At 41.4% G+C, this 26,614-nt stretch overlaps 1 protein-coding gene across 1 annotated transcript in view; it reads right to left on the bottom strand.

The window, feature by feature from the left end:
• Positions 1-390: 390 nt before the first annotated feature.
• The window catches only part of EFCAB5 (EF-hand calcium binding domain 5), a 108,804-nt gene continuing 82,580 nt past the window's right edge, over positions 391-26,614 (bottom strand). Inside the window, exons 17-24 of the mRNA XM_029210918.1 lie at positions 25,283-25,452; positions 24,325-24,553; positions 22,597-22,749; positions 17,929-18,032; positions 15,346-15,599; positions 13,779-14,062; positions 13,301-13,397; positions 391-1,109 (exon numbers count right to left, since the gene is read on the bottom strand). Of these exons, the coding sequence (XP_029066751.1) occupies positions 928-1,109; positions 13,301-13,397; positions 13,779-14,062; positions 15,346-15,599; positions 17,929-18,032; positions 22,597-22,749; positions 24,325-24,553; positions 25,283-25,452 (1,473 nt within the window). The 3' untranslated portion in view covers positions 391-927. The remainder of the gene's footprint in view (positions 1,110-13,300; positions 13,398-13,778; positions 14,063-15,345; positions 15,600-17,928; positions 18,033-22,596; positions 22,750-24,324; positions 24,554-25,282; positions 25,453-26,614) is intronic.

Genomic DNA, 26,614 nt, shown 5'->3' on the forward strand with positions numbered 1-26,614 from the left:
AAATGCCCTGAAAAGACCACTTCCAAATATGAAACAGGCTTATAGGTTAAAACTGGGCATGCGATCATCCAAGAGATGAGGCCTGGTAATAACACTGCCATCTTATCAGAAAAGGTTAAAAAGGGACCTCCAATCTCAAAATATAAGATGTTTGGAACACATCACATTTTGTCAACCAAATAAAGAAAATGAAGTTTAATTTCCCAAAATTTTATTAAAAATGGACTCTGTCATCAGATATCTTATTGCAAAGATGAAATCTCACAACAGAGCAGTAAAGTTTGCTGTAGTAAGAAGCTTTAAATAAATATAAATTCTTTTTGCAGTTCTTGAACTTGAGAGGATTTTGTTATTTAAAAAAAGTGTTTTCTTTTTTCCGTGAGTCATGGACAAACATTTTCCCAGAATTTCTATTCATTGAAATAACTTTTAAGTTGTTAAGGTAAGTAGGGGTGGGGGGTGGAGATGGGGATGGGGAGGAAGCGGTGCTCATATAAGTCTTTGAAAATTTAGAAAAACAATTCCCAGTCCATTTCTTAAAATATTTATTACTTGGTGCTCTTTTGATGTAAAAACTGCCATTTTTTCTAAATCCTCAGTCTTTCTTCGCTTGTACTTTAAAAAAATTAAAATAACTCTGCCCAAAGAACCGTAATAGTCCCATGCCAGATACAATGCTAAAACTAAAAGGAAACTTTAAAATATATTCTATAACATACATTTGGTTATGGCTACCTTAACTGGATATTTTTTAGATCAAATTTCTCCTTAGGTAGCACTTTTGGTTTTATAAAGTGCTGAGATAAATGTCTAGGAGAATATGTTTATGTGGTACTCCTTTCCAAATGAAAATATTTATTTTATAGTTAACAAAACTGAACATGACAAAAATACCCTAAATACAGTAGCAATTCCATTAGCATTTCCCTAGCAAGCTTCCCCCTGGCATTTTGCATACGCATAGGAGTCAGTCTCGGATGGCAATGGGGGTGAAATGGCACTATTTATTTTTTTGTTCAGCTTCATAAGAGCTGAACAGATGTGTGCCCAGTGGTATAAGTATTCGATAGCAGTATTACCAAATGTCCATACTTCAATTCTAGAATGATCTGCACCAAGAAAAAAAAAGTTAGTGTGAATAGTTTTGTACTTTTATTACTAAAATATATTTTAATACTAAAATATAAAATATAAATTATGACAAAAGTTCATTCGATATATTTTGAGTCAAAACCATAGCAGAATCCTGTTTAAATATGTAATTACAGGAAAATGGATAAATAAATTTCCTTATATTCATATAATGGAATACTACACAGCATTTAACAAAGAACTAGAGCTACATATATCATTGTGGATAAATCTCAAAAACATACTGTTGAGAACAGTAAGTTGTAGAATAGTATGTTCTTTTGGATATAGTTAAAAACAATTTTAAAACCTGAAAATATTATATTGTTTATGGATTCATAGGCATGTAGTAAAAGTAAGAAATGATGAAACTGATAAACACCAAATTCATAATAATATTAGCTCTAGGGAGGAAGAGAAGAGAATGGGATCAGGGAGGGGTATAGAAAGTCTCAACTGTTCCTATAATGTTTTCTTTCTTTAAGAAAGTCTGACTCAACCATGCATAATGTTAAGCTTGGATATAGAAAATGGCTCCATAATGACTACACAGGTGTTAGTCTCTAACTTCTGTGTTTGAAATATTTCCTAATTAAAAATTATTTTTAAACATATAATCACTGTACACCAAAACATTTCATTTGTTAGACTGCTAACTATTAAGCTGCTATTCGTAAAAGTTACTTTTTCCCAGGAGTCAGTCAGTGACTAATATTCAGATAGAATGGTCCAATGGAAAGAGAATATACTTTAAAGTTGAAAGGATCTGAGTTCTAATCTTGGCTGTACCCCAACTAGTTTTGTGACCTTGAAAAAAGTCACTTAATTGCTCTGAGCCTGTTTCTTCTTCCAAAAAACAGGGATAACTCAGAATTGCTATGAGGATTAATGAGAAAAGATATGCAAAAATCTGTCACAGAGTAGTTGCTCAAAAAAATGTTAATTACCTTCCTTCTTTCAGGTGCCTTCTACCCTCAGGTCTATGTTTTACTCATTTTTGTTACTTCTAGTGTCTAATACAGTTCCTAACCCAATAAATGTTTGCTGATTTGAGTTGAATCAAACTATTAAGTGATACTTATAATTGAATAAGAGGTTTTAAATGTTTTCTATACAGTAGCTCATTAACAACACTGACAATTATGTCACTTATGGATATCTATTAGGATGACAAAACAGAACATATATTATTTCCCTATCTTCTATCAACATGAAGGAACAAATTTCCCTGAATTAGGCTTAGACTTTCTATGGTTTTGAAGGCATCATTACCACAAAAGGTACAATGTGGGACAGGAAAGGCACATAAAATATGGAAAACATACTCAAGTCTCATTTTTATTTGAAGCTCACTTTAAAACACGTGGGTACAAGTTTCTAAAATTCTGTTTTAACACACGCACGCACACACACAGAGGTACTGTCTTCTCTCAGTTGTAGGTGTTTAATAAATGTTGATTGAAACAACATTAAATTGTGGAATAATTAAGTTAGGCTTTTCAAATACTGTCTTTTCAGTAACATTAGTGACAATTATGAATAAAAATTAAAACAGATGCTGGTCATGAGAGCACATTAAAAATACTTGATTCAGGGCTTCCCTGGTGGCGCAGTGGTTGAGAGTTTGCCTGCCAATAGCAGGGAACACGGGTTCGTGCCCCGGTCTGGGAAGATCCCACATGCCGCGGAGCGGCTGGGCCCATGAGCCATGGCCGCTGAGCCTGCGCGTCCGGAGCCTGTGCTCCGCAACGGGAGAGGCCACAACAGTGAAAGGCCCACATACCGCAAAAAACAAAAACAAAAACAACCCTGATTCATATCATATTATGGGTAATACTAGACCAATAACATACATACTTAAAATATTGAGATGCATTTGTTATAATTGATCGCTTTTTGTATTAATTAGCTTCCTGGAAGCTTTAAAAGTTAATGCTATAGGCTGCAAAGATTACTTTGATTATCATAATGTTCCAATGTTATGAATCTAAATTAAATAAAACTTCACTCTAGAACACTCCTAAAACCAGTCCTAACTAATTTTCTGAGATATAACAGCTCTGCTACTGCCCACAGCCTTTATTCTGCCTTTTCCAGATCCCCATTAAGAGCCCTGTTGCATTGACGCCTGCCAGTGTTCTTATCCGACATCCAAATGATCAGACCCCTATCTGCAGCCATTATTAAGCTAATCAGCCATCTCCACGGTGATTCAAGGATTTGAGGATGGGGAGCGACGTCGCTCCCTTTCACAAGCCCCTGTTGCTTATTTCCTGTCTTACTGTTACCGAGGACAGAAGCTCCGAACCTGTCTGGGTGGAGGTTCCTGTTTCCCTGCCCCGTTTCAATGAGAGATTGATGCCTTAACAACTGGCTCTAATGATTTCTCTAGAAGCCTTCTTCGGTCGGTTGGGTTCCCAGTAACAACGGTTGAGTGTTACTGCCCTCTTGTGGTGGATAGACGCCAGATCTCTGCAGTTCAGCAGAACTCCAATGCGCATAGATTTAGTAATTCTTCCATTGTAAAGGATATAGTAAATTATTTGAATATATCTGAGTTTAAAGACTTGCTGGGTCAAACTTTGAATCTCTGTTTATGAACCTATTAGTTCAGAAACATTTTATGGTATTTTTGTAGGGTCTAGCTTAATCAAACTTTTAATTACATAGGGAATTCATTCTGCTGAAAACATTGGGGTATTATAGGATATTTATAATTAAAATTCCATTTATGGATCTCAGCTTTAACACTGGATTAAGGTAAATCCTTTGGGAATTATAGACAATTAGAAAGATGTGCGAAGCAATAAAGAATGAAGTCCCTAAGCTTCAAGTCCAAAAGTTAAAGTGTAACTGCTCCTTTCAACTAAAAACTAACCCAAGATCAGCAAGCAGTGTATCTTTTTAAAAAATTTTTGGTTGCATTGGGTCTTTGTTGCTGCATGCGGGCTCTCCCTAGTTGCAGCGAGCGGGAGCTACTCTTTGTTGCGGTGCGCGGGTTTCTCACTGCAGTGGCTTCTCTTGTTGCAGAGCACGGGCTCTAGGCGCACGGGCTTCAGTAGTTGTGGCACGTGGGCTCAGTAGTTGTGGCACGTGGGCTCAGTAGTTGTGGCTCGCGAGCTCTAGAGCACAGGCTCAGTCGTTGTGGCACACGGGCTTAGTTGCTCTGCAGCATGTGGGATCTTCCTGGAGCAGGGCTCAAACCCGTGTCCCCTGAATCGGCAGGTGGATTCTTAACCACTGCGCCACCAGGGAAGTCCCTTTACTGTTTATTTAAATTAAATTATTTTAAAACACTTTTAGGGCTTCCCTGGTGGCGCAGTGGTTGAGAGGCCGCCTGCCGATGCAGGGGACACGGGTTCGTGCCCCGGTCCGGGAAGATCCCACATGCCGCAGAGCGGCTGGGCCCGTGAGCCATGGCTGCTAAGCCTGCGCGTCCGGAGCCTGTGCTCCGCAACGGGAGAGGCCACAACAGTGAGAGGCCCGCATAACGCAAAAATAAAAAAAATAAAAAACAAAAAAAACAAAAAACACTTTTAAACAAAAAATAGAAACTCGCTATTGATGTGATAAAACCATTACAAATAAAAGTTGAATGATATTTTTTCCTGTATTCCAATGGCACAGGTATCAGTTGTTTGCTCCTTTTTGTTTGGAGCTTAGTGTGGGAAGCCTACAGGGGTCTTTGCATTCAGTAAACACACTAATACTCTCCCTGTTTTCACTCTGGTACTCTCCCTCTCAGTTGTGTCTGACGTCCCCCAGTCCAGAGAAATTCTGTTACCCTCTCTGAGGAATAAATTTCTAAGGTTGGGGAGGGAAGGTTGCCCAGTGGTGTGATGTAGAGAAGATGAGATACAGAGACCAAAACACTAAAACAGAAAGATGAGAAACAACAGGGAGAAGAAAACTTCAAAAAATACTTACCATTAATACTCTCAGTGAGATAAGACATTGCATTCATGAAATATGAACAACATGTTGTAGAAAGCAAATATTTAGAGAACAAGAGCAACAAAAGCTCTCAAACATTAAAATGCACAGAAACAAAAATTCAATAGGATTAAAAGTTGAGAGAATGTCTCAGAAAGTGAAATAAAAAGACAAAAAGATGGAAAATAGGACAGAAAATACAGGGATTTTTGAGGCTGAATCTAGGAGATCCCATGTCTGAATAATAGGAGGAGTTCCAAAGAGGGAACACAGAAAAGGGAGGGTAGGGCCTCCACTAACCTCTAGGTCATTTTTGTGTAAATAAGAAAAAGACACCAACCATGGATGAATATACTCTATAAGCATACGGCTTGCTGAGCAGAAAAAGGTGTATGATCTACTGTATAGCACAGGGAACACTGCTCAATGTTACGTGGCAGCCTGGATGGGGGAGAGTCTGGGGGAGAATGGATACATGTATATGTATGGTTGAGTCGCCTTGCTGTGCACCTGAAACTATCACAACACTGTTAGTTGGCTATACTCCAATATAAAATTAGAAGTTTAAAAAAAAAAAAAGAGGGCTTCCCTGGTGGCGCAGTGGTTGAGAGTCCGCCTGCCGATGCAGGGGACGTGGGTTCGTGCCCTGGTCCGGGAAGATCCCACATGCCGTGGAGCGGCTGGGCCCGTGAGCCATGGCCGTTGAGCTTGCGCGTCCGGAGCCTGTGCTCTGCAACGGGAGAGGCCCCAACAGTGAGAGGCCCACCTTCCGCAAAAAAAAAAAAAAAGAAAGAAAGAAAAAGGTGTGAGGAAAGAGATACCCCTCCTCCAAGCAGATATAGCCTTAAGCTGAAGCACACAGCTTAGTGAATGGAATTCTGGTTAGATTTCAGCCCCCACCATCCTCAGCAGGGCACATCTGTGCAGTGCACAGACTGCACAGCCATAAGTAGCAGCCTTGATGCCATGGAGGAAATCATCAGGACTTAAGGACCTGTGTTTCACAATTGAAAAGGCCCAGTGAGTGCTCAGATCAATGGATGAAAACAGACCCACATCAAGACATATCATTATGAAATTTCACAGTCTTGGAGATAAAGGAGTAATTCTATAGCTTCTGGAGAGAAACAAAACAAAACATGCACAGAATCTGAAAGTTACATGCACAGAATCAGAAAGGCTTCAGACTTCTTTTCAACAGCAAGCTTGGAAGTTTCCAAGTTTCTTCTAACAACGGAGCCATTTCCTCAAGAAGTTAACCATAGAGTTTCCATATGACCCAGCAATTCCACTCCTAGTTATGTATCAAGAGAACTGAAAACATATACTCACAAAAAAACTTGTAAACAAATATTCATAGCAGTATTATTTATAATAGCCAAAAAGTAGAAACAACTCACATGTCCATCGACTGATAAATGGATAAATAAAATGTGATATATCCTTATAATAGACTATTATTCAGCTATAAGAAAGTAATGAAGTACTGGTACATGCTTGGACATAGATGAACCTTGAAACATTATGCTAAGTGAAAGAAGCCACATACAAAAGCCACCTATTGTATGATTCCATTTATATGAAATGTCCAGAATAGGCAAATATATAGAGACTGAAAGTAGATTAGTGGTTGCCAAGGGCTGGGGTGGGGAGGGGCAAAGGAGAGTGACTGCTAATGGGTACAAGGTTTCTTTCTAAAGTGATGAAAATATTCTAAAATTAGATAGTGGTGATGATTGCACAACCTGGTGAACATACTAAAAACCACTAAATGGTATTCTTTAAAAGAGTGAAATCTGTGGTATGTGAATTATATCTCAATTTCTAAAAGAAGACAATGGGGGACTTCTCTGGTGGCACAGTGGTTAAGAATCCGCCGGCCAATGCAGGGGACATGGGTTCGAGCCCTGGTCCGGGAAGATGCCACATGCCTCGGAGCAACCAAACCTGTGCACCACAACTACTGAGCCCGCATGCCACAACTACTCAAGCCGGTGTGCCTAGAGCCCATGCTCCGCAACAAGAGAAGCCACCGCAGTGAGAAGCCCACGCACTGCAATGAAGATTAGCCCCCGCTCACTGCAACTAGAGAAAGCCCGGGCGCAGCAACGAAGACCCAACGCAGGCAAAAAAAAAAGACAATGGGGCAATGCCTTTAAAATTACACTTCCTAGCAAACTACAAATCAAACGTGACAGTTGAATAAAAACATCTTCAGACATGAAAAGTCTCAAAAAATTTACCATTCATGCACTAGTGCTCAGGAAACTACTAGAGATATGCTACCTCAAAACATGGGAGTAGATCGAGGAAGAATGAACCAAGAGAATGGCGAAGTAAATGCCTCTGACGGCAGCAAAATAAATTTCAGGAAGGCAGCTAAGGAGCAGATCTGGGGTGGGGGAAGGCCCCAGATTCAAAGAAAATTAAGATCTCTAGAAAGGATGGCTTCAAGAAAAACAGAAATTGAAACCAACAAAAATTACCTGGTAAAACTGACGTTTTGGGAAATTAAAAATACAGAGAGACAAATAGAAGGGGTGAGAATAATTATGAAGTACAAAGAAAACTAAGCAATTTAAAAAATAAAAGGCAATTATTTACTTCAGGAAAAACAAAAATGAAAAAGGAATGATCAAAATATGCTACAATGCTCAGCTGTGGATATCTAAATAGGCAAAATCATGTAAACATTGCATTTGAATTTAACTCCAAATAGTAATACAATTTCATTGGGAGGGCAAGGTAAGAAAATTGTGGTATAACAGAACTAAACTTTCATCTATAAGAAGAAAATCATTTGACAAGGCTTAAGTTAATGACTCAAAAGATAGCAATAGTGCATAATATTAGAAATACAGAAAATTTGAAAACAACAGAAGAAACAGTCAAAAGAGTCAAAAAGAATTGCATGGTGAGAGGAACTGGGGAAAAGAGAGGAAAGGGATGGGCTAGTGACTTCTTTGTTAGAAGGCTTTTAGTTCTATTTGACCTTTTAAAGTACTTTAATAAAAAGTATGATATAGGGCTTCCCTGGTGGCGCAGTGGTTGAGAGTCCGCCTGCCGATGCAGGGGACATGGGTTCGTGCCCTGGTCCGGGAACATCCCACATGCCGCGGAATGGCTGGGCCCGTGAACCATGGCCACTGAGCCTGTGCGTCCGGAGCCTGTGCGTCCGGAGCCTGTGCTCCGCAACTGACGAGGCCACAACAGTGAGAGGCCCACGTACCGCAAAAAAAAAAAAAAAAAGTATGATATAATTTTTATAATCCTTTTGGGATAAAAGATTGTTTTAACATCCACTGAAATGAAAAAAATGAGTGACAAAGGAACTTGAAAAATATGTTTGCCTTAAATAGAAAAATGTTCTCATTAAACTGATTTTCAATAGCCTTTATCAGATATCAAAGCAATGGGATGTTACCTTGACAAAACCATTTTTCTCATAATTCAATAACTACTATTGGAAAACTTCAAAATTTAAAATCAGGAGTGATAAGGAACGAAAGAAAATAGCTAATTTAATTTTTCTCTTTCTTTTTCCCCCAGATGACTTGAAACTGGAAGGGAAATGCATGGGAAATGGGCAAGCATCTAGGCCCCAGGTCTTTACCAAATTCCAAAATAATTTCTGAACAGTGTGTGAGTACTTGTCTCATATCTTAACTAAAAGGGCCCTTTAAGCGGTTCTTTTCAGGACAAGGGAATCTATTCTAGAACGGAATGGATGTTTCTACCTCTAGAGCCTGAAATTCGTGAGCAACTCATAAATATCACACTCTAGACTCCCTCTTAAACCCAGATCTAACTGTGACAGCAGCTCTTTTCCGACAAGTAGAAATAAGTCTTGGAAGAGACCACTATCTAAGAATACTAGGTTTGAAAAGGTGGTAGGGAACTGTAACCAAATCCAAGCCAAATAGGACAAAACAATTTTCTTGGTTTCTTGTCCATTTCATTCTGACTCATTTAAAAGAACCCAGCACATCCTCACAGTTGCAGATTCAGTTCAGTGCTGTATTCATATTTGCTATTTCTGGATGGTTGGTAGAATCCTGTCTGATCTTTAGCTGTGCAGCGGGAGGTGAAGGAGAGAGTCTTGCCCCACTTCTGGAATGGAGAGGGATGGAGAACAGCATGAGGTAGAGCCACCACGGTGGTGGCAATAGCAATTAGGGAAAGATCTCCCGGGGAAAGGTGAATCTTGAGGACAGAAGTTAATCAGGGCTGTGAGTCCAGCAGTCCTGCCCCCTGATGGTAGAGCATCTCCCTCCATTGTCATTCTTGGAGGATCATGGTGGTATTTTATGGAGGAAGCTGGTGAGTTTCTTTATAGATGGTGATAGCACTGAGGCTGTGGCTGCTTTGGAAGAGGAGCCCTGGGTCTCTCGCAGGAGAAGTGGAGGGCCTGGGGAGCTCCTGCTGAGACCAGTGTCTGTGCACCTATAGACGCTTGCATTTAGGTGTGGGGAGGAAGTATGGCTACTTGCAGAAACACAGTTTCTAGACAGCAAAGTGATTCTGGTCACACTTGGAATGGGAGACAGCTCTTCTTACCTCTAGGTCTGAGAACATTTCCTGGTAGAAAACATCTGTCCAAATCCACTGGGAAGGGGACATGGGACAGAAAAACCAGGCGAGGCTGGCATCAGAGGTCCAAAATGGAGTGAGGAGAACAGATCCATTACAAGGTGGTCAGGTCACGGGTCTTCAGGTAGAGAAGGCTAACTACATGAGTACTTTAGGCAGAGTAACAGAGGGTAGCAGGCTTTTGATGCACTATGCACAGCTGTCCGGGAGTGGTCACTGGAGTCAGTGGGTCCCCCACAGGGAAGTATGTCAGCAACATTCACATGCAATGGCATAGTCTTGGGAAGCCAAGCCTGCTGAACAAAGCTGCCCAGTGCTCCTGCAAAGGTGACTGTCTCGATATAAAGGTGGGACATAGCTGCCTGGAATTCCACCAGAATATAAAATAACCCTTTCTAGAAATGCAAATCAAAACCACGATGAGATATCACAACACATCTGCTAGAAAGGCTATTACCAAAACAAAAACCAAACAAACAAAAAAACCCCAAGAAATAACAAGTGCTGGCCAGGATGTGGAGAAAAGAGAACCCTTGTGCACAGTTGGTAGGAATGTAAATTGGTGCAGTCACTATGGAAAACAATATGGAGTTTTCTCAAAACATTATAAATAGAACTACCATATGATCCAGCAATTCCATTTTTGGGTATATATCTGAAGGAAATGAAATCACTATCTTGAAGAGATATCTGCACCCCTCATGTTCACTGCAGTGTTACTTACGATAACCAAGATGTGAGAACAACCTAGGTGTTCACCGACAGATGAATGAATAATGAAAATGTGATATATACATATAGTGGAATATTGTTCAGTCATAAAAAATAAGGAAATCCTGCCATTTGCAACAACATGGATGAAACTTCAGGGCATTCGGTTAAGTGAAATGAGTCAGACAAAGACAAATACCGTATGATCTCGCTAGAGCTAGGATGAAGTGGAGTGAGAGCTGGAAGCAGAAGCCCTAAAAAAGCGTGGGCACATCACCTGCCTTTGACTCTGTCTTCTTGGCAAAGTCATCAGTTTGGAAGGTTTGATGAGTTAGGAGCTATGCCAAAAGTCCCTCCCCATCCTGGGCGGAACCTATAGGTATTGGTGGCATTTCATGCTGGGTGGAGTCATTGAGTAGGGGCCTTACTTCTAGAAGAAGGCTCAGATAAACTTGGGCAGCAGAGTGCCCTGCCAGAAGACTCTTTTTCTGGCACAAGTAGAAAGGTGCCCCAAGAGTTCTCTTTCCTTTCCCCAAATGCGGAGCTTAGAATTTCCTGATACAATTGCATCTGAAGGAGAGAGGGTTGGTACCTGGGTGGTCTATGAACTTTCTTGATTGCTTCAGAGACTGTGGTAATGCTAAAGGTTTGGTGGCCGTGGTAGGGGAGCCTAGGGGATATTAGCTTCTGGCTGAATCCAGCTCTGTTAACTGCAGTTGGAATTCCTGGCACCTGAGGACACTGCTGGAAAAGAAAGTGGTGGGGAGCATTGGAGATCAAGGCTGCTCAGGAATCAGCTAGCACAGTCCAAAGGGGGGCAAGCAAAGGAAACAGAAATTTGCATGTTTTCCTGAAACAAAAGAGCTATATATGACAATAGGAGGTAGTTCTGATAGGCAAATCGGAGGTGAGCCTGAAGAAACTCCCTTGAAGCATTGGTACAATGCCATGGATGATGTCTTTATTAAGGGCTGAGAGCCAATTCCTGAACATGCCTTCAAGGTGGAGAGGGGAGGGGCCTGATCCTCATCCCTAGCTCCTATCTGACAGAGGGACTGGACTGGACACTGGGGGGTACCTGAGTCCTTGCCCAAGAAGGGGAGCATCAGTTTGAAGGGACACAAGTGGCAGCAGGATCTGGCTCTAGGCCAAGGGGCTGGCAGGTTGGATGGGGACCAAAGTGGAGTAGGGACTCAGGGAGAATATCAATTAGACAAACGGGTCACACATGGGGCAGTGCCAGGCCCATGGCAGGGACTAAATCTACTCCAAAGGGAAGAGCAGCAACTAGGCACTGACATAGAAAATATTTCTTCTAGAGTTTTAAGTCCTCAGTGAACAGTGAACAAGTATAGACCAAGTACAGTGTATACAAATATATAGTGAACACGTATTCATTTTTGTTGTTGCTGCTGTTACTGTTTTCCTTAAACAGCACCTTAGAAGTGATAACTGCAACACCTGTGAATGCAGAGGCTCTGTGAATCAGTCCATGGCCCTGAGGGCACACAGAAGACCTTCCAAACAGGAATTCTAATCTTTACTCACACCACTCTCAGTCCACATGAATTCATGTTAACTTATTATTATTTTTTTTTTTGGCGGTATGCAGGCCTCTCACTGTTGTGGCCTCTCCCGTTGCGGAGCACAGGCTCCAGACGCGCAGGCTCAGCGGCCATGGCTCACGGGCCTAGCTGCTCCACGGCATGTGGGATCTTCCCGGACTGGGGCACGAACCTGTGTCCCCTGCATCGGCAGGCGGACTCTCAACCACTGCGCCACCAGGGAAGCCCCATGTTAACTTTTATGTGAATCTCGTGTCTAGCACTCCCGAACTTCTGGGAGTATCTCTCCTTCCTAAGCCAGAAGATCTCTCTCTCTCATCCATCCGTCCTCACTCGCTGCTTTGTGCTTCCACTGTGCTACGTGCTTCCACTGCCACAGACAGCCTGAAGAGTGTGGCTGTCTTCCCCTGAATTGTCTTTTCCTTTCTCTTGTCCTAGGAGTCTGATTCTAAGCCTCTCTGCCTAATATAGGTGTCAAAGAAGTCCAGAAACCCTTGTGACTTGGTCCAGAGTCTCCAAAGAGAGTGGGGAAGAGATGGATAGGCTTAGTGAAGAGATTTCTACAGAGCCATTTTTCCAATTAATGATTAGTTTTTTAAATGAGTTAAAAAAAAAAAAGAGCCAAATTTTTAAGTTCGCTCTTTACTGTTCTATTCATATAAACGGCCTCAGGGGGATTCCCTGGCCGTCCAATGGTTAGGACTCTGTGCTTCCACTGCCGAGGGCCTAGGTTTGATCCCTGGTTGGGGAACTAAGATCCCACAAGCCGAGCAGCAAAAAACAAAAACAGAACAAAACAAAACTGACCTCAGGTCTCTGGTGGGGTAGTATACACACATAGAGAAATGTGTGCTTGTATATGTATATTTACCCTTATATGTGACCAGTTCTCTGTGGTCAAAGAGCTCATCACCTTTTCCAACCTGGGAGCCTCACTGCTTTGATTCCTGCTGATGCTCCTCCTCTAAAAAGTCTACATTACTAGTCTATAAAGACTCATGATCTATTATTTTCTTTGGTTCTTCATGGGAACTAAAGATAATAGCTGCCTTTTTGCTTAACATACTTGTCTCCTAGTCTCACTGCAGCCCCTATTTGCTTTTGTTTTTTAGCGAATTATGAACATGTAGTCAATAAGTGGGAGACAGAGGTGCTTCTGAATTCTCATACGTGTGGCACAGACAGTCACTATGGGGATTGCAGTAGATTATAGACAATGCCCCTCCTTTTAGAAGACTATAATCAGAACTATTTTCCCCTAAAAATTGAATGTATGAGCCACTTGCTTTATTCTAATAAAAGTCTCTGGATTGCAACTGTGTTTTGTTGCTCTTGGCATAGATTTAGACCATAATTAAGTGGAAATTTACCTCTGATATATTCATCAATGAGCTTTAAATTAACCTTCAGTTTCCTAGCAGTTGGATCAAAGTCACAAATATTCTCGACTAAGTATTGGTTAACATACTGTGAACAAAGAACAAAAGTTATGGAATCATCAACAAGTAGAAGTAGAGTGCCCAATTCATCAGTTTACATAATTCCATTTATATACCCTTCAAAACAGGCAAAACCAGTCTATGGTGTTAGAAGTCAGGATTCTGGTTACCCGAGGGTGAGTGTGCGTGTGTGTGTGTGTGAGAAGCTGGTGATGGGAGAGGGTACGGTACAAAGGACGGCTTTGGGGATGCCACTAATGTTCTGTTTCTTGATCTAGGTGCCTGTTACAAATGTTCATTGTGTAAAAATTACTTGCCTTTGTATAATTAGGATTTGTGCAATTATGATTTGTATATCTAAACCTGTGTAGGATATTTTTCAATAAAGTGTACTTAAAAAAAAACTTACCAGTTTACACTGATCCCAATTTCCTAAGTCACTTGATAATTCCAATTCTGGATGAAAGAACAAGATAATCCCTTTTAGGATGTCTTGTACTAGTTTTATGTTGGCTTCCAACTCCTGGGACTGGCTGGCTGGTGATTTTGGCTCTGCCAGAGGATCATAATCATAGAGCAACAGTGACACAAAGTCCATGGAGGTAAGCAGCCGGAGGCACTGTTGTAGCTCTTTCAGCATGACTCGGAAGAAGAGAATGCCTGCCCGCTGGACTGCTCCCACATTTTCAATTTCTGGAATGATAGAATGACATCCCACATTGTTGTTTAGTACACACACTACTTTTTAATAGGATTCTGAACATAATATAGTAAAACCCTTTTTTTTTTCTTCAGGAAAAAGAAGACCATATCCTATGGTTTTAAACAATCAGTTTCTCTAGTCACGAAATCAAAAGGCAAAAATGGAATTACACCTGGTGAAGTTCACAGGAAGAGGCTTTGAGGAAATGTAGAAACTTTTTTGGAGTTAGATCTTGGTTTGAATACCTACTTTCCCCCTTATTGGTTCTGCAGTCTCTCTGAGCCTCCTTTTCATTTTCTGTGAGAATAGAGCTGATCCCTACTTCCCTGTTGAGCTGTGGGAATTACAGGAGATGGTATATGTAAAAGTGCTTAGCCCCAGGTCTTACACATAGTGGATGCTCAAAAGACATGAGTTTTCTTTTCTTTTTTCTTCTTCTCCCACACTGTGTAGTGGCTAGAAACCTTTCAGCTTTACCCCACCAGAGTGTTACTCTACTAATTCTGGTCATTCCATTCTAGGCAGCCAAAGGTTTCCATGCTTCCTTCTTCCCTCCCTTCTGCCCAAACTGATTTTGTGCTAAGGGTAGCCTAGTGGATGTGGAATCATAAGGACCGGGGGCCTGTTCTTGGTCGTGCACTAGCTTGCTATTGGACTTTTATTTTGACAGGCCTTAGCTTCTTTATCTGTAAAATGAGATGTTCTGAAGAGTTAGCACTGTGTAATGTACTGAAAAGAGCACCCAAACTGGGGTGCAAATCCAGCCTTCACCACTTGTTAACTATGTGATTTGGTGCAAGTTGTTTCTCTGAACTTTACTTTCCTCATCCGTAAAATGAAATAATAACCATTCACCTCATAGAGTTATGGTAAGGACCAACTGAAATAACATATTTAAAGTGCTTGACACATGATGTGACATTTAATATTGGGCTGGCCAGAAGGGTCATTCGGGTTTTTCCATAAGATGTTACAGAAAAACCCAAATGACCTTTTTGGCCAACCCAATAAATGCTACTTGTATATTGCCTTTATGAGTCCTTCCAGTTCTAAAACCATGACTCTAGCCAAGAAAATGTGATTCCTTACCCTTTGCTAGCATTTATAGCCCACACTCATCAGCCCAAGACTGCAAGAAGGAAATCCTTCCATGTGGAAAGATCTATACATTGCAACAGTTCATTTTAGAAAATGCATCCTGCATTGCATTGTCTGTGATTTCCCCAAAACTTTTTAAATCCATGAATTCAGATGGTCGCCACATGCACAATACCTAAGATATAGTTTTTCTTTATTTCTCCAGATAATTCGCCCAGTATTTCATTGCAGGCAACTTGGATCACCTTCGTCATTTTCTGTAGATCTTTAAATTCTCGATACAACAACATCTTACTCCTGCCAATGTTAACATCGAGAACTCCCAAAGCTTCTCCTGTTCTCTTACGAAGTGGAACTACTATGTGGTTTTCTCCACAGACAGAGGCCAAAACAACTTCTGAACTGTCTGTACACTTAAAGAGGAAATCTCTGAAACCAAAACCAAATAAGCATAAGGATATAAAACAACAGCCTGTTCATAACATTCCACCCAAACGTACTGAATCATCTTCTCTTGTGCCTACTACACTCCAGCCGCACCAGCCCTTGTTGCTGTTTCGTCTGCCTGGACCACTCCACCCCTTGAGTTCACAGGGGTCTCTCCCTCAGCTCCTCATAGAGAAGCCCTCCCAGACCCCACAATCTAAAATAGCTGCATCTGAGTCTCGCTCCACCCTAATACTCTGCCTTATTGTTTTTACTATATACTTATCCTTATCTGAGGGTATTTGTTTTTTGTTTAAATATTGTCCAATACATATTGGTTGAATGCCTGAAGGAACAATGAGCGTGTTAGGTCAGGTGCCCTAGAAGCAGAGCCTGAGAAAAGGGATGCTCTGTGCAAATGATTTATTGAGGGAGTGCTCTCAGGAGAAACCTGTAAGGGTCTGAGAAAAGCGCGATAGGCAAGGGGGAGGAGCTAAGCAAGAATGTGATTTCAGGTGAACTCTAGCCTCAGTCTGATCCCAAGGGGAGCTCTGGAAGGCAAACTGTGCCCAGACTCTGCTCCACCTTGAGGCAGGGGAGAGGCCTTTTGTCAGTCATTAGAGCTCTAATCTGCTTGGGTTGTGTGTGGAGAGGGTGTTTACAGAACTCTTAGGCACCTCCTGGTGAGAGGCTCCCATTGCTCAAGGGTGCTCCTCCAGAGAAAGTTACAGTGTGAGTCATTAGCAGTAGGACCTGGCCCCTCGCAGAAGGTACACGGGGATCTGGGCAGGGCACCTGCTTCAGTGAGGGACCTGCGGTTTTCATAGAAATGTAGTGGCTCCTTTTTTCTCTAGTGAGGTATCTCTTTTTATCTCTTTCTCTCTTTCCCCATCTACATGATATTGAGTGTATCTTTTTTTTTTTTGGCTGAACTTTGGCATGCGGAACTTCCTTAACCAGGGATCAAACCCCCGCCCCCTGCAGTGGAAGCCCAGAGTCTTAACCACTGGACCATCAGGGAAGTCCTTACATGATATTGAGATGTCATTCCTTTGAGGTATTTGTAAAAATGTTGGTGCTTTGCATAGCCTCAAAAGCACATTTAGGGAATTCCCTCGTGATCCAGTGGTTAGGATTCCGTGCTTCCACTGCAGGGGACAGGGGTTCGATCCCTGGTCGGGGAACTAAGATTCCATATGCTGCAGGGCATTGCCAAAAAAAAAAAAAAAAAGCACACTTATAGTTCATAACATCAATCCTATGATGATAGGGAAGGTTATGTCCTTCTTTTGCTATTCCTACCCCTTGCTGCAGCTGAGCCATCACTTTGTGTCTTTATGATAACCATAGTAATGATGCATCATGCTAAGCTTTCTTGGTCAACAGAGGTCCTCAAAAAGCACCTGCTCTGGGCTTCCCTGGTGGCGCAGTGGTTGAGAGTCCGCCTGCCGATGCAGGGGACACGAGTTCGTGCCCCAGTCCAGGAAGATCCCACATGCCGTGGAGCGGCTGGGCCCGTGAGCCATGGCCGCTGAGCCTGCGTGTCCGGAGACTGTGCTCCGCAACGGGAGAGGCCACAACAGTGAGAGGCCCGCGTACCGCAAAAAAAAAAAGCACCTACTCTAAGTTACACAGAGAAATCCGAGGTTATAAGTCTGGATGTTACAAGGACTCCTGTAGAACCCTTGACCAGCACAAGGAATAACTGTATGGAAAGGAGCTTAAAACTGAATGAACATTCTGGTATGAGGCCAAACTGAAATTGAATTAACATAGGTACTTAAATGTCAAATTAGCCTACTAGTCTGAGATAGGTTACCGCCTATTCAACTATGCTGACCCTCTAAGAAGCAGTGGTCCCTTTTTGCAAAAGATGTATTCTAGTTAAGATCTGTTTTGCATCTGTCCACAGTTTAATAGCCTTTGCATTCCACAGGTGAGAGGCATTCAAGGTTATCTAGAACTGGGGGTTTATTAAAGGCAACATTCTTTGCCTCCTCCCCATCTTTGCCCCAGACTGTCTTCTTTAAATAAAAAATACAAGTCCACAGACTAGTTAACATTAAGAGGATGAGCTCTGATTAAGTGATGTGGGTGTATTTTTCATAACCATGGTGGGTTTTTGTTAATTCCATGTTTACAGGACAATTATAGAAAATAAAACACTAAATTGAAATCTGTTTTAAAAAGGACTTGAGGGGGAAAGGACCCAGGCAGACAAAGGTCTGCAGTAATTTTTCTTTAAAACCCAATCAGAATGAGAGCCAGTGTATATTAATAAGAGGCAGAAGCTGGCAGTCAAACAAAACAGACCATGAGGTATGTCTCATACCTGAAAATGCAAGTCTTCCTAAAGATGATAGGGGGATTCCTGTGGATTTCTGTTAGACCCAGGTGCCCTGTGACCATCATATTTCGTAAAACATAGTCTGAATCCTTGAAAAGAGGCAGAGATATCATTAGAGAGAGGAGTACTTAGACTTCATACTCTCTTTTTTAAAAAATATTTATTTGTTTTTGGCTGCATCAGGGTCTTAGGTGTGGTGCATGGGCAGCGTGCGTGCTCTTCGTTGTGGCGCGCCGGCTTCTCTCTAGTTGTGGTCTGTGGGGTCAGTAACCGCAGTGCACCAGCTTAGTTGCCCCGAGGCATGTGGGATCTTAGTTCCCCGACCAGGGATCAAACCCCTGTCCCCTGCATTGGAAGGCAGATTCTTAACCACTGGACCACCAGGAAGTCCCCTAGACTTCATACTCTCATTAAGACTTTTGGGGACAAATAAATAGAAAAAAAATTAGAAAAGCTTAGGTAATATAAAATGTTTTTCAAATTATAGGTCAAGGTCAATATAATTTTGAGCCACAATGATGCCAAACACTTGGGCCTCAAGGTTTGGGTCTCAGAAATTTTTTTTTCCTATCCTCACTCATTCTATTGGTCATCCCATCCAGTCTCACGATTTTTGTTTTGTTTTGGTAAAATATACACAGCATAATATTATCATTTTAACCATTCATAAGTGTGCAATTCAGTGGGATTAAATACATTCACAATGTGTAACCACTCGAGTAGTTTTAAATATAATTTATTTACCAGCCTGGATTTCTCCCAAACACTAAGCTCATATATCCAACTGCCTATTCAATATCTCCACTTAGATGTCTAACAGACATTTCAAATTATATTTTAAAAAAATCTTTTTCAATTTATTAGGTAAGAAATTATCTTCTACTTAACTTTGTATTTATTTCATTATGAGAACAATTGAACATTTTTTCCCATGTTTATTGACCATTTGCATGAGGTTTTTTGTTTAAATAAAATTGTCCTTTGCTTATTTTTATTTTGGATTTTCAAAATCTCATTGACTTTTATATAACACTGTTAATCCTTTGTCAGATATGTGGCAATTAGTTGTGTTTATAACTTTGATGCAGGAAAGTTTTACATTTTTATGTCATCAATGTATCAACCTCGCTTTAATCATTTCAATCTTTGAAATAGAATCAGCCATCCTTCCTCAGACCATGGCTGTAAATTCCCTCCTATCCTTCATTTTCTTAGCTATTCTCATGCATTTATTCTTCTTCCAAATGAAGATTAAAATCATTTGGCCAATTAAAAAAATCATGCTGGAATTTATCTTGGAATTTTGTTAAATTTAAAAATAATTTTGGTAAGAAATTATATTTTTAAAAAGTGGTCTTCTTGTAAAAATAATCATGATATGACTTTTTAACTTTATGAAAAATATTTATGTCCCTTGGTAAAGTTTGTAGTTTGCTTCAGGTAGGACCTAAGCGTGATGCAGTGAAGTGGGGGGAATGTTCTGGGCAGGGTAACAGCATTTTTGAAGTCCCTGAGGTTAAAAAAAAAAAAAGGTTTTGTGACTTCCCTGGTGGTCCAGTGGTTAAGAATCCGCCTTCCAGTGCTGGGGTTGGGGGTTTGATCCCTGGTCAGGGAACTAAGATCCCACATGTGGTGGGGGAACTAAACCTGCATGCCACAACTAGAGAGCCCGTGTGCTGAAACTAGAGAAAAGCCGGAAACAAAGAGCCTGCGCACCGCAACGAAGACCCAGCACAGCCAAAATAAAAGAAAAATTTTTAAAAAGGTTTCTATTATGTATGGTGGGATGTGAAACATTAATTGTGGTATTGTATACCACCCTCCTCCCCACTCAAGCAGAAAGTTTGTGCTGCCTAAGAAAAGAAATGTGGAGAGGTGGAAAGCAGAAATCACCTGCTAATCTCTGGCTTTTGTTTTTTCAAAAGCCTACTTGATATAACTTAAGATAGCAAACGAGGCACATGTTAGACCTCAGGAAAGTAAGAGACTAAGGTCTTGGTCTCCTTACTGGCTGTCAGCTGGGGGCTGCCCTTAGCTCCTAGCGACCTTGGGTCTTTGTACAGCTTCAGAACCAGCAACAGAGTGTCAACTCTCTCACACTGCCATCGCTCTGACTCTTCTTTCATCCTTTCACCTTTCAGGGACCATAGCCAGAAAAGGTTATCTGCTTTTAAGGACACGTATAATCGATAGGGCCTACCTGGCTAATCCAGGACACTCTCCCTTTCTCAAGGTCCTTAATACTAATCACGTCTGCAAAATTCCTTTTGCCACTAAGGTAACATATTTACAGTTTCCAGGAATTAGGATATGGACGTCTTGGTGGGGGGAAACATTATTCAGCCTACCACAGTTAAATATTTAACAAATTCGGTGCTCCAAAGAAATAGTTAGACATAGATGCTTTGGGGTGATAAACTAAATAAATAATAATAATAATGATATTTATTATTATTCACAATAAAAGAGATAGCCTGAGTTTCATATCTAAGAGAAATTGAAACTCCTATGTTCCCTCATTTATAGTTATTGTCAAAAGAGTGAGAACTCTTTTTCCTCCATGACTCTGTACCTTACAGAAACATGGGCATGAGGTGAGGTGGGGTGTCTCAGAATCTACTTTATAATTTGTGTCAGTCAGGATGTCAGGAGGAAGCAGATGACACACCAGTACTGGCTAATTTGAAGAGAGTTTAATAAAGGGACTATTTATGAAAGCATGGGCGGTACTTAGAATCCCAGGCCTAGTAACAATGGGGAGCTGCTACCACTTTTAGCCTGAAGAGGCAAGGGATGGAAGCAATTACTGGAACTTGGAGAAGACAGGAGAGGGAGAGGGCCACTTGACTAAAGGTACAGTGGCCTTTAGTCGAAGAACACAGCTAACCCACAGCAACCTGGCAGAGGGGAGAGCCAAAAGCAGAAGGAGAGCCTCCCTCTCCTTCTACCCACCAATCTCCTACTGGTGCCTCTCATTGGACAATCCCAAGAAGAAGCTAAAGGCCAAGGAGTCCATTGATTCAGTCTACTTTCTGAGGTACAGAGTGAGCTGGAGAAGAGAGGAGAGTAGATCTGGAGGGGCTGCATAAAGTAAGGGAGAGGCTTATTAAGTTACCATAGTTGAATGCTTTAAAAAAAGGTATCCCTACAGCCATCCTCAGCCATTTTTAACATCAAAACCTCACCTAGTATCTCCCACCTAGGACAAACCCCTGACTACAGGCTTGGACAGGCTGTACTGGTCTCTACCTGGCTGTGACCCCACCCAGACCCTGGCTGCTGAGTGGTCCTCCTCTCCCCGTCGGGATATGGTCTCCACCTCCATAAGATGGCCTTGGGTCAGATGGATAGTGACCCTTGTGGTCTTGTCCACAGCATTACAATTCTGAAGCTACATGCCCCTTCAGCCGTGCTTCTTGCTGACTGCTATAGGCGATGTTAACCTTCTTCATGGGCCCTAGGTGCTGTTTCTCTGAGGGCTCCAACAAAGCGCTTAGACGCTGGCCAAGGGGAATGCTCCCCAGACCCCACACGCTACGGCCCCACTGTGTCTGTGGCCTATGGGACCTGATGGTCTGCCCCCTATACTGAGAGGTTCTCACCGCCACCCACCCAACACGTACACACCAGGTGGTCCGCCCCAGTTCAGAAGGCACTTGAAGGCTCCCACCCCCACCCCACCCCAGAAGCAGCACCCACAACTAGGCATTCTCCACTTCCTTGGCCCGGTCACCCCATCAGAGAGCTCTGTGATTCTGCCCTCTTTAGCCAAGGCCTCATCAGCTTGATCCAGCCACTGAGGGAGGGAAGCGGGGACCTGGAGGGAAGGAAGGAAAAGAAGCCAAAAAGGAAGGGGAGAGGCACCTGTGGGACGGCCAGGTAAAGGACTGAAAGACAATCAAGGTGTTGCCACCACCTGATCAGGCACCATGCAGAATAGTTTAGCCTTCTTGAAAGGAAGACCCCTTTCCATCCATTCTTATCACATGAAAAATCCTAACATTAACATTAAGTGTAAAGAAGCAAAGCAAACATTCATCAAAAACTCATCACATTGTAGATAGGGAGGCTTTTTATTCTTTTTTTGATTGGTGTGATATAAGGTGTCCTTCCAAAACAGGGGTGCCTCATCCCTTCCCAGTTCACCCATATGATCCTGGTGGGGTCTGCCAGTTACTGTAAATTTCCCACCCTGGCCAGGAGGGGCATATCTCAGGATAGATCAAAACAAGTTTTCTTTCCTTGGTTTTTCCAAATTGGAACAGGAAATAAAAATTCTTCTTTAGTTACTAAGCATCAGGCTTGCCCTGTAGAAAAAAACCTGTCTTTAGCCAGAAGGGCAAAGCCAAAGTGCAGAGGGAAGCAAACGTGAGAACTGGGAAGAGAAATAACATGAGAGAGCCCAGATGGTCATCCCGGAAGCCAGCCTGACTCCTGCCCTTTCTTCATTTGGTTACCTGAGTTAATCAATCCGCGCTCCGCCCCCCCTTTGCCTAAGGCAGTTTGATGGATTTCTGCCACTCACAACCAAGGATCTTGAGTTGGGGTCATAGCATAATAGCTAACTGAATATGCTTTAAAATACGAGCAAGACAATAGTATCTAGAAACTTTGTTAACCTGGGGAGGTCTAACACTGCCCAGCCTTGCCTACCTTCGCTGGGCTAGGCTCAGTGAAGTATGTAGTGATGGCAGTGATGCCGGATGTGATGTTGTAGAGCCAGCTGATGCCAGTGATCACAACATGCAGGATATGCTCTCGGCTGTGGACGTAGTGATAGGCAGTACTAAAAACATGGGCAACTCCCTGTAGAGACAGAAAATTTAAATTACCTTTTCTATTTAAAACACCAAAATAATTAGTAATGCATCAATTGGATTATCTTTTTAATTGATAATCTACTTCCTACAAGTTATTCATCAATTCTCAAAAGGCAGTGTTCCAGATTCTACTATGAAAAAAGGATCAATCACAGTGAAATCAAAAGTAAGGAGAGATCTACCATAAGATCAACCTAACTTACTGTGTTTCCTGACAATCATCCAGTGAAGTCTGTGATATGTGCTATCAGAAAATAGTGTCAGAAGAACAAGATAAACTTTGAAATGAGAAAAAAAGGTTTAAAAGCCAAGAACTGATGCCAACCTTGGACAGATAGGTAAGAGCTGCCCTGATCTGATGCAACATTAATGTCTGCATCTTTACAAGGCTACTGCCATCAGATCAGCAAGCAGTACAGGTGTGCTGGGCTCCAAGGCCTGCAACACGCTAGAGTACACCATCGTCTTAGATACATAAAGAGAGCCTGTTCTACAGAGAAGGGACGGGAAGTCCTTAGAACCCATCTGTGGTCTTCTTGTCAAGAAACTCTAGGAACCAAAAATTCTTCAAAAATATCTGCATTTTATATTAGGACCCAAGGCATCTAAGGGTAACCCAGGAGCCTTTACCTCCAAGGGCTAGAGAGTCAACTTGGAATTCACTTTGACACATTCTCTAATAAGACCATATATAGATCACCTACTGATAACTCCATACTCTTCCATTTTGCTTCTTAATATCTTCACATGATTCTTACGTCTGATGAGAATGAACCTTATTATTTAAAAAGATGTCCAGGGAAAACGATTCTACCACTTTCCTCAGTTGTACATCCAGTAAATGAGAGGAGAAAATTTTAAATGATGGTAAATAAACATCAAGAGCATACAGGGGAACAAATGATAGCAACTTCCTGATTGCTGCTATGTCCCGGTCCATTGCCTCCATAAAGGTTTTCAATCTTCCTTCACTGAAATTTCTATTCATAAAATTAAATTTAAATGCTTGTAGAAATGGTCCAGTTATTTTATAGTCTTAAAAGTGCCTCTCCTTTTTGAGATCTAACATGAAAACACGAATACTCGAGAAACATTTAGGCTTTTCCTTCATTCTTTATCCTCAAAAATTATAACACTGAAATAAGAACTATAGGAAGGCATATCATATTTAGAACCACTTGTGGAAACAGCAAAGGATTTCAAGGTACCACTATTAATAAAACATTAATATGTCCCTTCTAAAAGTTCATTCCTACTTTTTGGGTTTTAGTTAGTAGTCTAATAGTTGGATTTCCGTTCTATAGCAGAAAATGCTGTTCCTATGATTAATGCAATCAGACACATATTAACAATCTTCCCAGACAGGCTGAGACATAGATGGGCAACTGAGGCTGAGTCCTTCCATGTATAATGGGGAGCCTCTCCAAAGACTGATACAAGTATGATGACACTATCTATATACATAGCTTCACTCTCATCTGGTTTCAGGTTTTGTTTTTTAAAAAGTATAGAAGGAGAGACCACCCTACCATAGACCTTAAAGAATTTTTCTGTGCCTTACCTGATAGAATTTGATCTCATGGGGTAGGAAGATGTTTATTTTCTGGGGATCTCTTAAGGTGTCAACAGCCAAGACCCCAAAGATCCTCATATATGCATCCTGAAGAGGCAGAGCCAGGAATGACCCATTTTGATCGTTCTTCTTGCGGGAATGGTTCCAGAAGAAGATGTTCCCATGGTTCTGAACTTGGGGGACGTGTATTGGCTTCCCTTCATCCACTACTGTAAAGCTGAGAAATAGGAATATGAGGATGGGAGAAAGGCAACAGGATGGGGCTTTAGATTAAACCATGCAGGAAACTAGATCCAACCATTCATAATCATTAGTATTATATGTCAGAGAAGTGGACTCAGATAAAATTACCAGTTAGGAGAGTCTGACTTGAGAGAAAGATTTAAAAAATAAGCTTAATGGTGTGTATATAGAAGAAGAAAGATGTTGCTCAGAAAAAAATGGGGATGGATGAGCCAGATACAGTCAGATTAGGGGACACGATGGAAAGTGCAAGGAATTAATAGCGATTATATTGTTATAATGGTTGCAATATCCAGCTGCATTTGATGTGGGACTCTAAATGTTGTTGGGGAAAGACTGCTACAAAGGAAAATAATATCAATAAAAGTTGACATAGAGTAAAAACAAAAAGCTTAGATCATAACAGAGAAAACATATATAAAAAGGATGCAGGAGACATAACTTACAGAGTAGGCAGAAATAATTGAACTGAAACTGTGAAGCAGAGTCCCTACATGGAAAATTAATGCCTAAGAGTGAACTCTAGAAACAACCAGGTGAAACCATCCAAGACTGGAAACCCGTCACCTCCTGCTCTAGAAAGTTTGGTGATCTGAGGCATTTCTCTCTTGGGCAGCTAACTAGGATTTCAATGCTAGTTTACTTCACAAAAGGAATTATTTTTTTTAGAAGGGTGAAACCAACCTCTTCAAGATATTCTTACCTGATCCCCTTCATGTCCCTGTAGAGCACTTTGTTCAGTACAAATGGAGCATCGTCTAAAGTACAAGCTATGTTCCTCAATAGAACATTCCCTCTATCAGGCAGTAGTAGGTTTTCTTCTAAGAGGGAAATGTGAGCACTGATCTTCTTATTTCCATGGGCTTCAGCATCCTATGGCAAAATGTTTCTGACCATTTATTTGCCAATAGCCAAAGAGCTATTCTCTTAATCATGTCTCCCTTCATTAGCCAGTTTGTGTATCTGAACCCAATAATTTAACTTTCCTGAATAAATGATGCAGATATTACCATTCATAGGCAGTGGGGGAAAAGCTGACACCACAGCTGTTCCTGAAACCTGAGATTTAGTGAGTGGAATAGATATACACTATGTCAATCAGACTAGTTTACTTAAAAAAAAAAAACCTGCCAGGTCTACTTAAATTTAGAGGTTTAAAACTTGGATCCCTTTGAACCATACTCATGTTGTATGGGCTTCAGTTAAAAGTACTTATTTTAGAGAGCTGGGGCAACAAGATGACTTCATTTCATTCATATTTCTTAACCATCTACTATGATGTGAATATGGGAAAAAATGCTCTCAAGAAATTCTTAACATTGTTTGGCTATGACATTTGATTTACATCATTTCAGGAAAGGATTACTTGGGGATACAGATCGCAGACTTTACTCAACTACTATTTCTAATTAAAATAACTGAGAATTCTCTGTACCTAAAATATTATAACAATATTATATGTTAACACATATATTAAATATGCCCATAAATTGGGGACATGAGAGACACTTTCTCTGATATTTGTCTCCTCTTTCTATGTACTTGGGTTTGCCCTTTGTGCTTTTCTTTTCCCTTCTGCCTTGATTCCTCCTTTTCTACATAGAAGATCAATAGGCTAACTAACAAAGATGTATTAACATGTATCTTAGGGTGGGCTTCCCTGGTGGTGCAGTGGTTAAGAATCTGCCTGTCAACGCAGGGGACATGAGTTTGAGCCCTGGTCTGGGAAGATCCCACATGCCATGAAGCAACTAAGCCCGTGCGCCACAACTACTGAGCCTGCGCTCTAGAGCCTGTGAGCCACAACTACTGAAGCCCACATGCCTACAGCCCATGCTCTGCAACAAGAGAAGCCACCACAATGAGAAGCCTGCGCACTGCAACAGAGTAGCCCCCGTTCGCCGCAACTAGAGAAAGCCCGCACACAGCAATGAGACCCAACAGAGTCAAAAATAAATAATTTTTTAAAAAAAGATGTATCTTAGGGTACTGCAGATCTCTGAAGCAAGTTGGAGCAATATCTCTTTTTCTTGAT

This window comes from Monodon monoceros, unplaced genomic scaffold, assembly GCF_005190385.1.
Source record: "Monodon monoceros isolate NGI ecotype Baffin Bay Population unplaced genomic scaffold, NGI_Narwhal_1 Super_Scaffold_9, whole genome shotgun sequence".
NCBI classification, from domain to species: Eukaryota; Metazoa; Chordata; class Mammalia; order Artiodactyla; family Monodontidae; genus Monodon; species Monodon monoceros.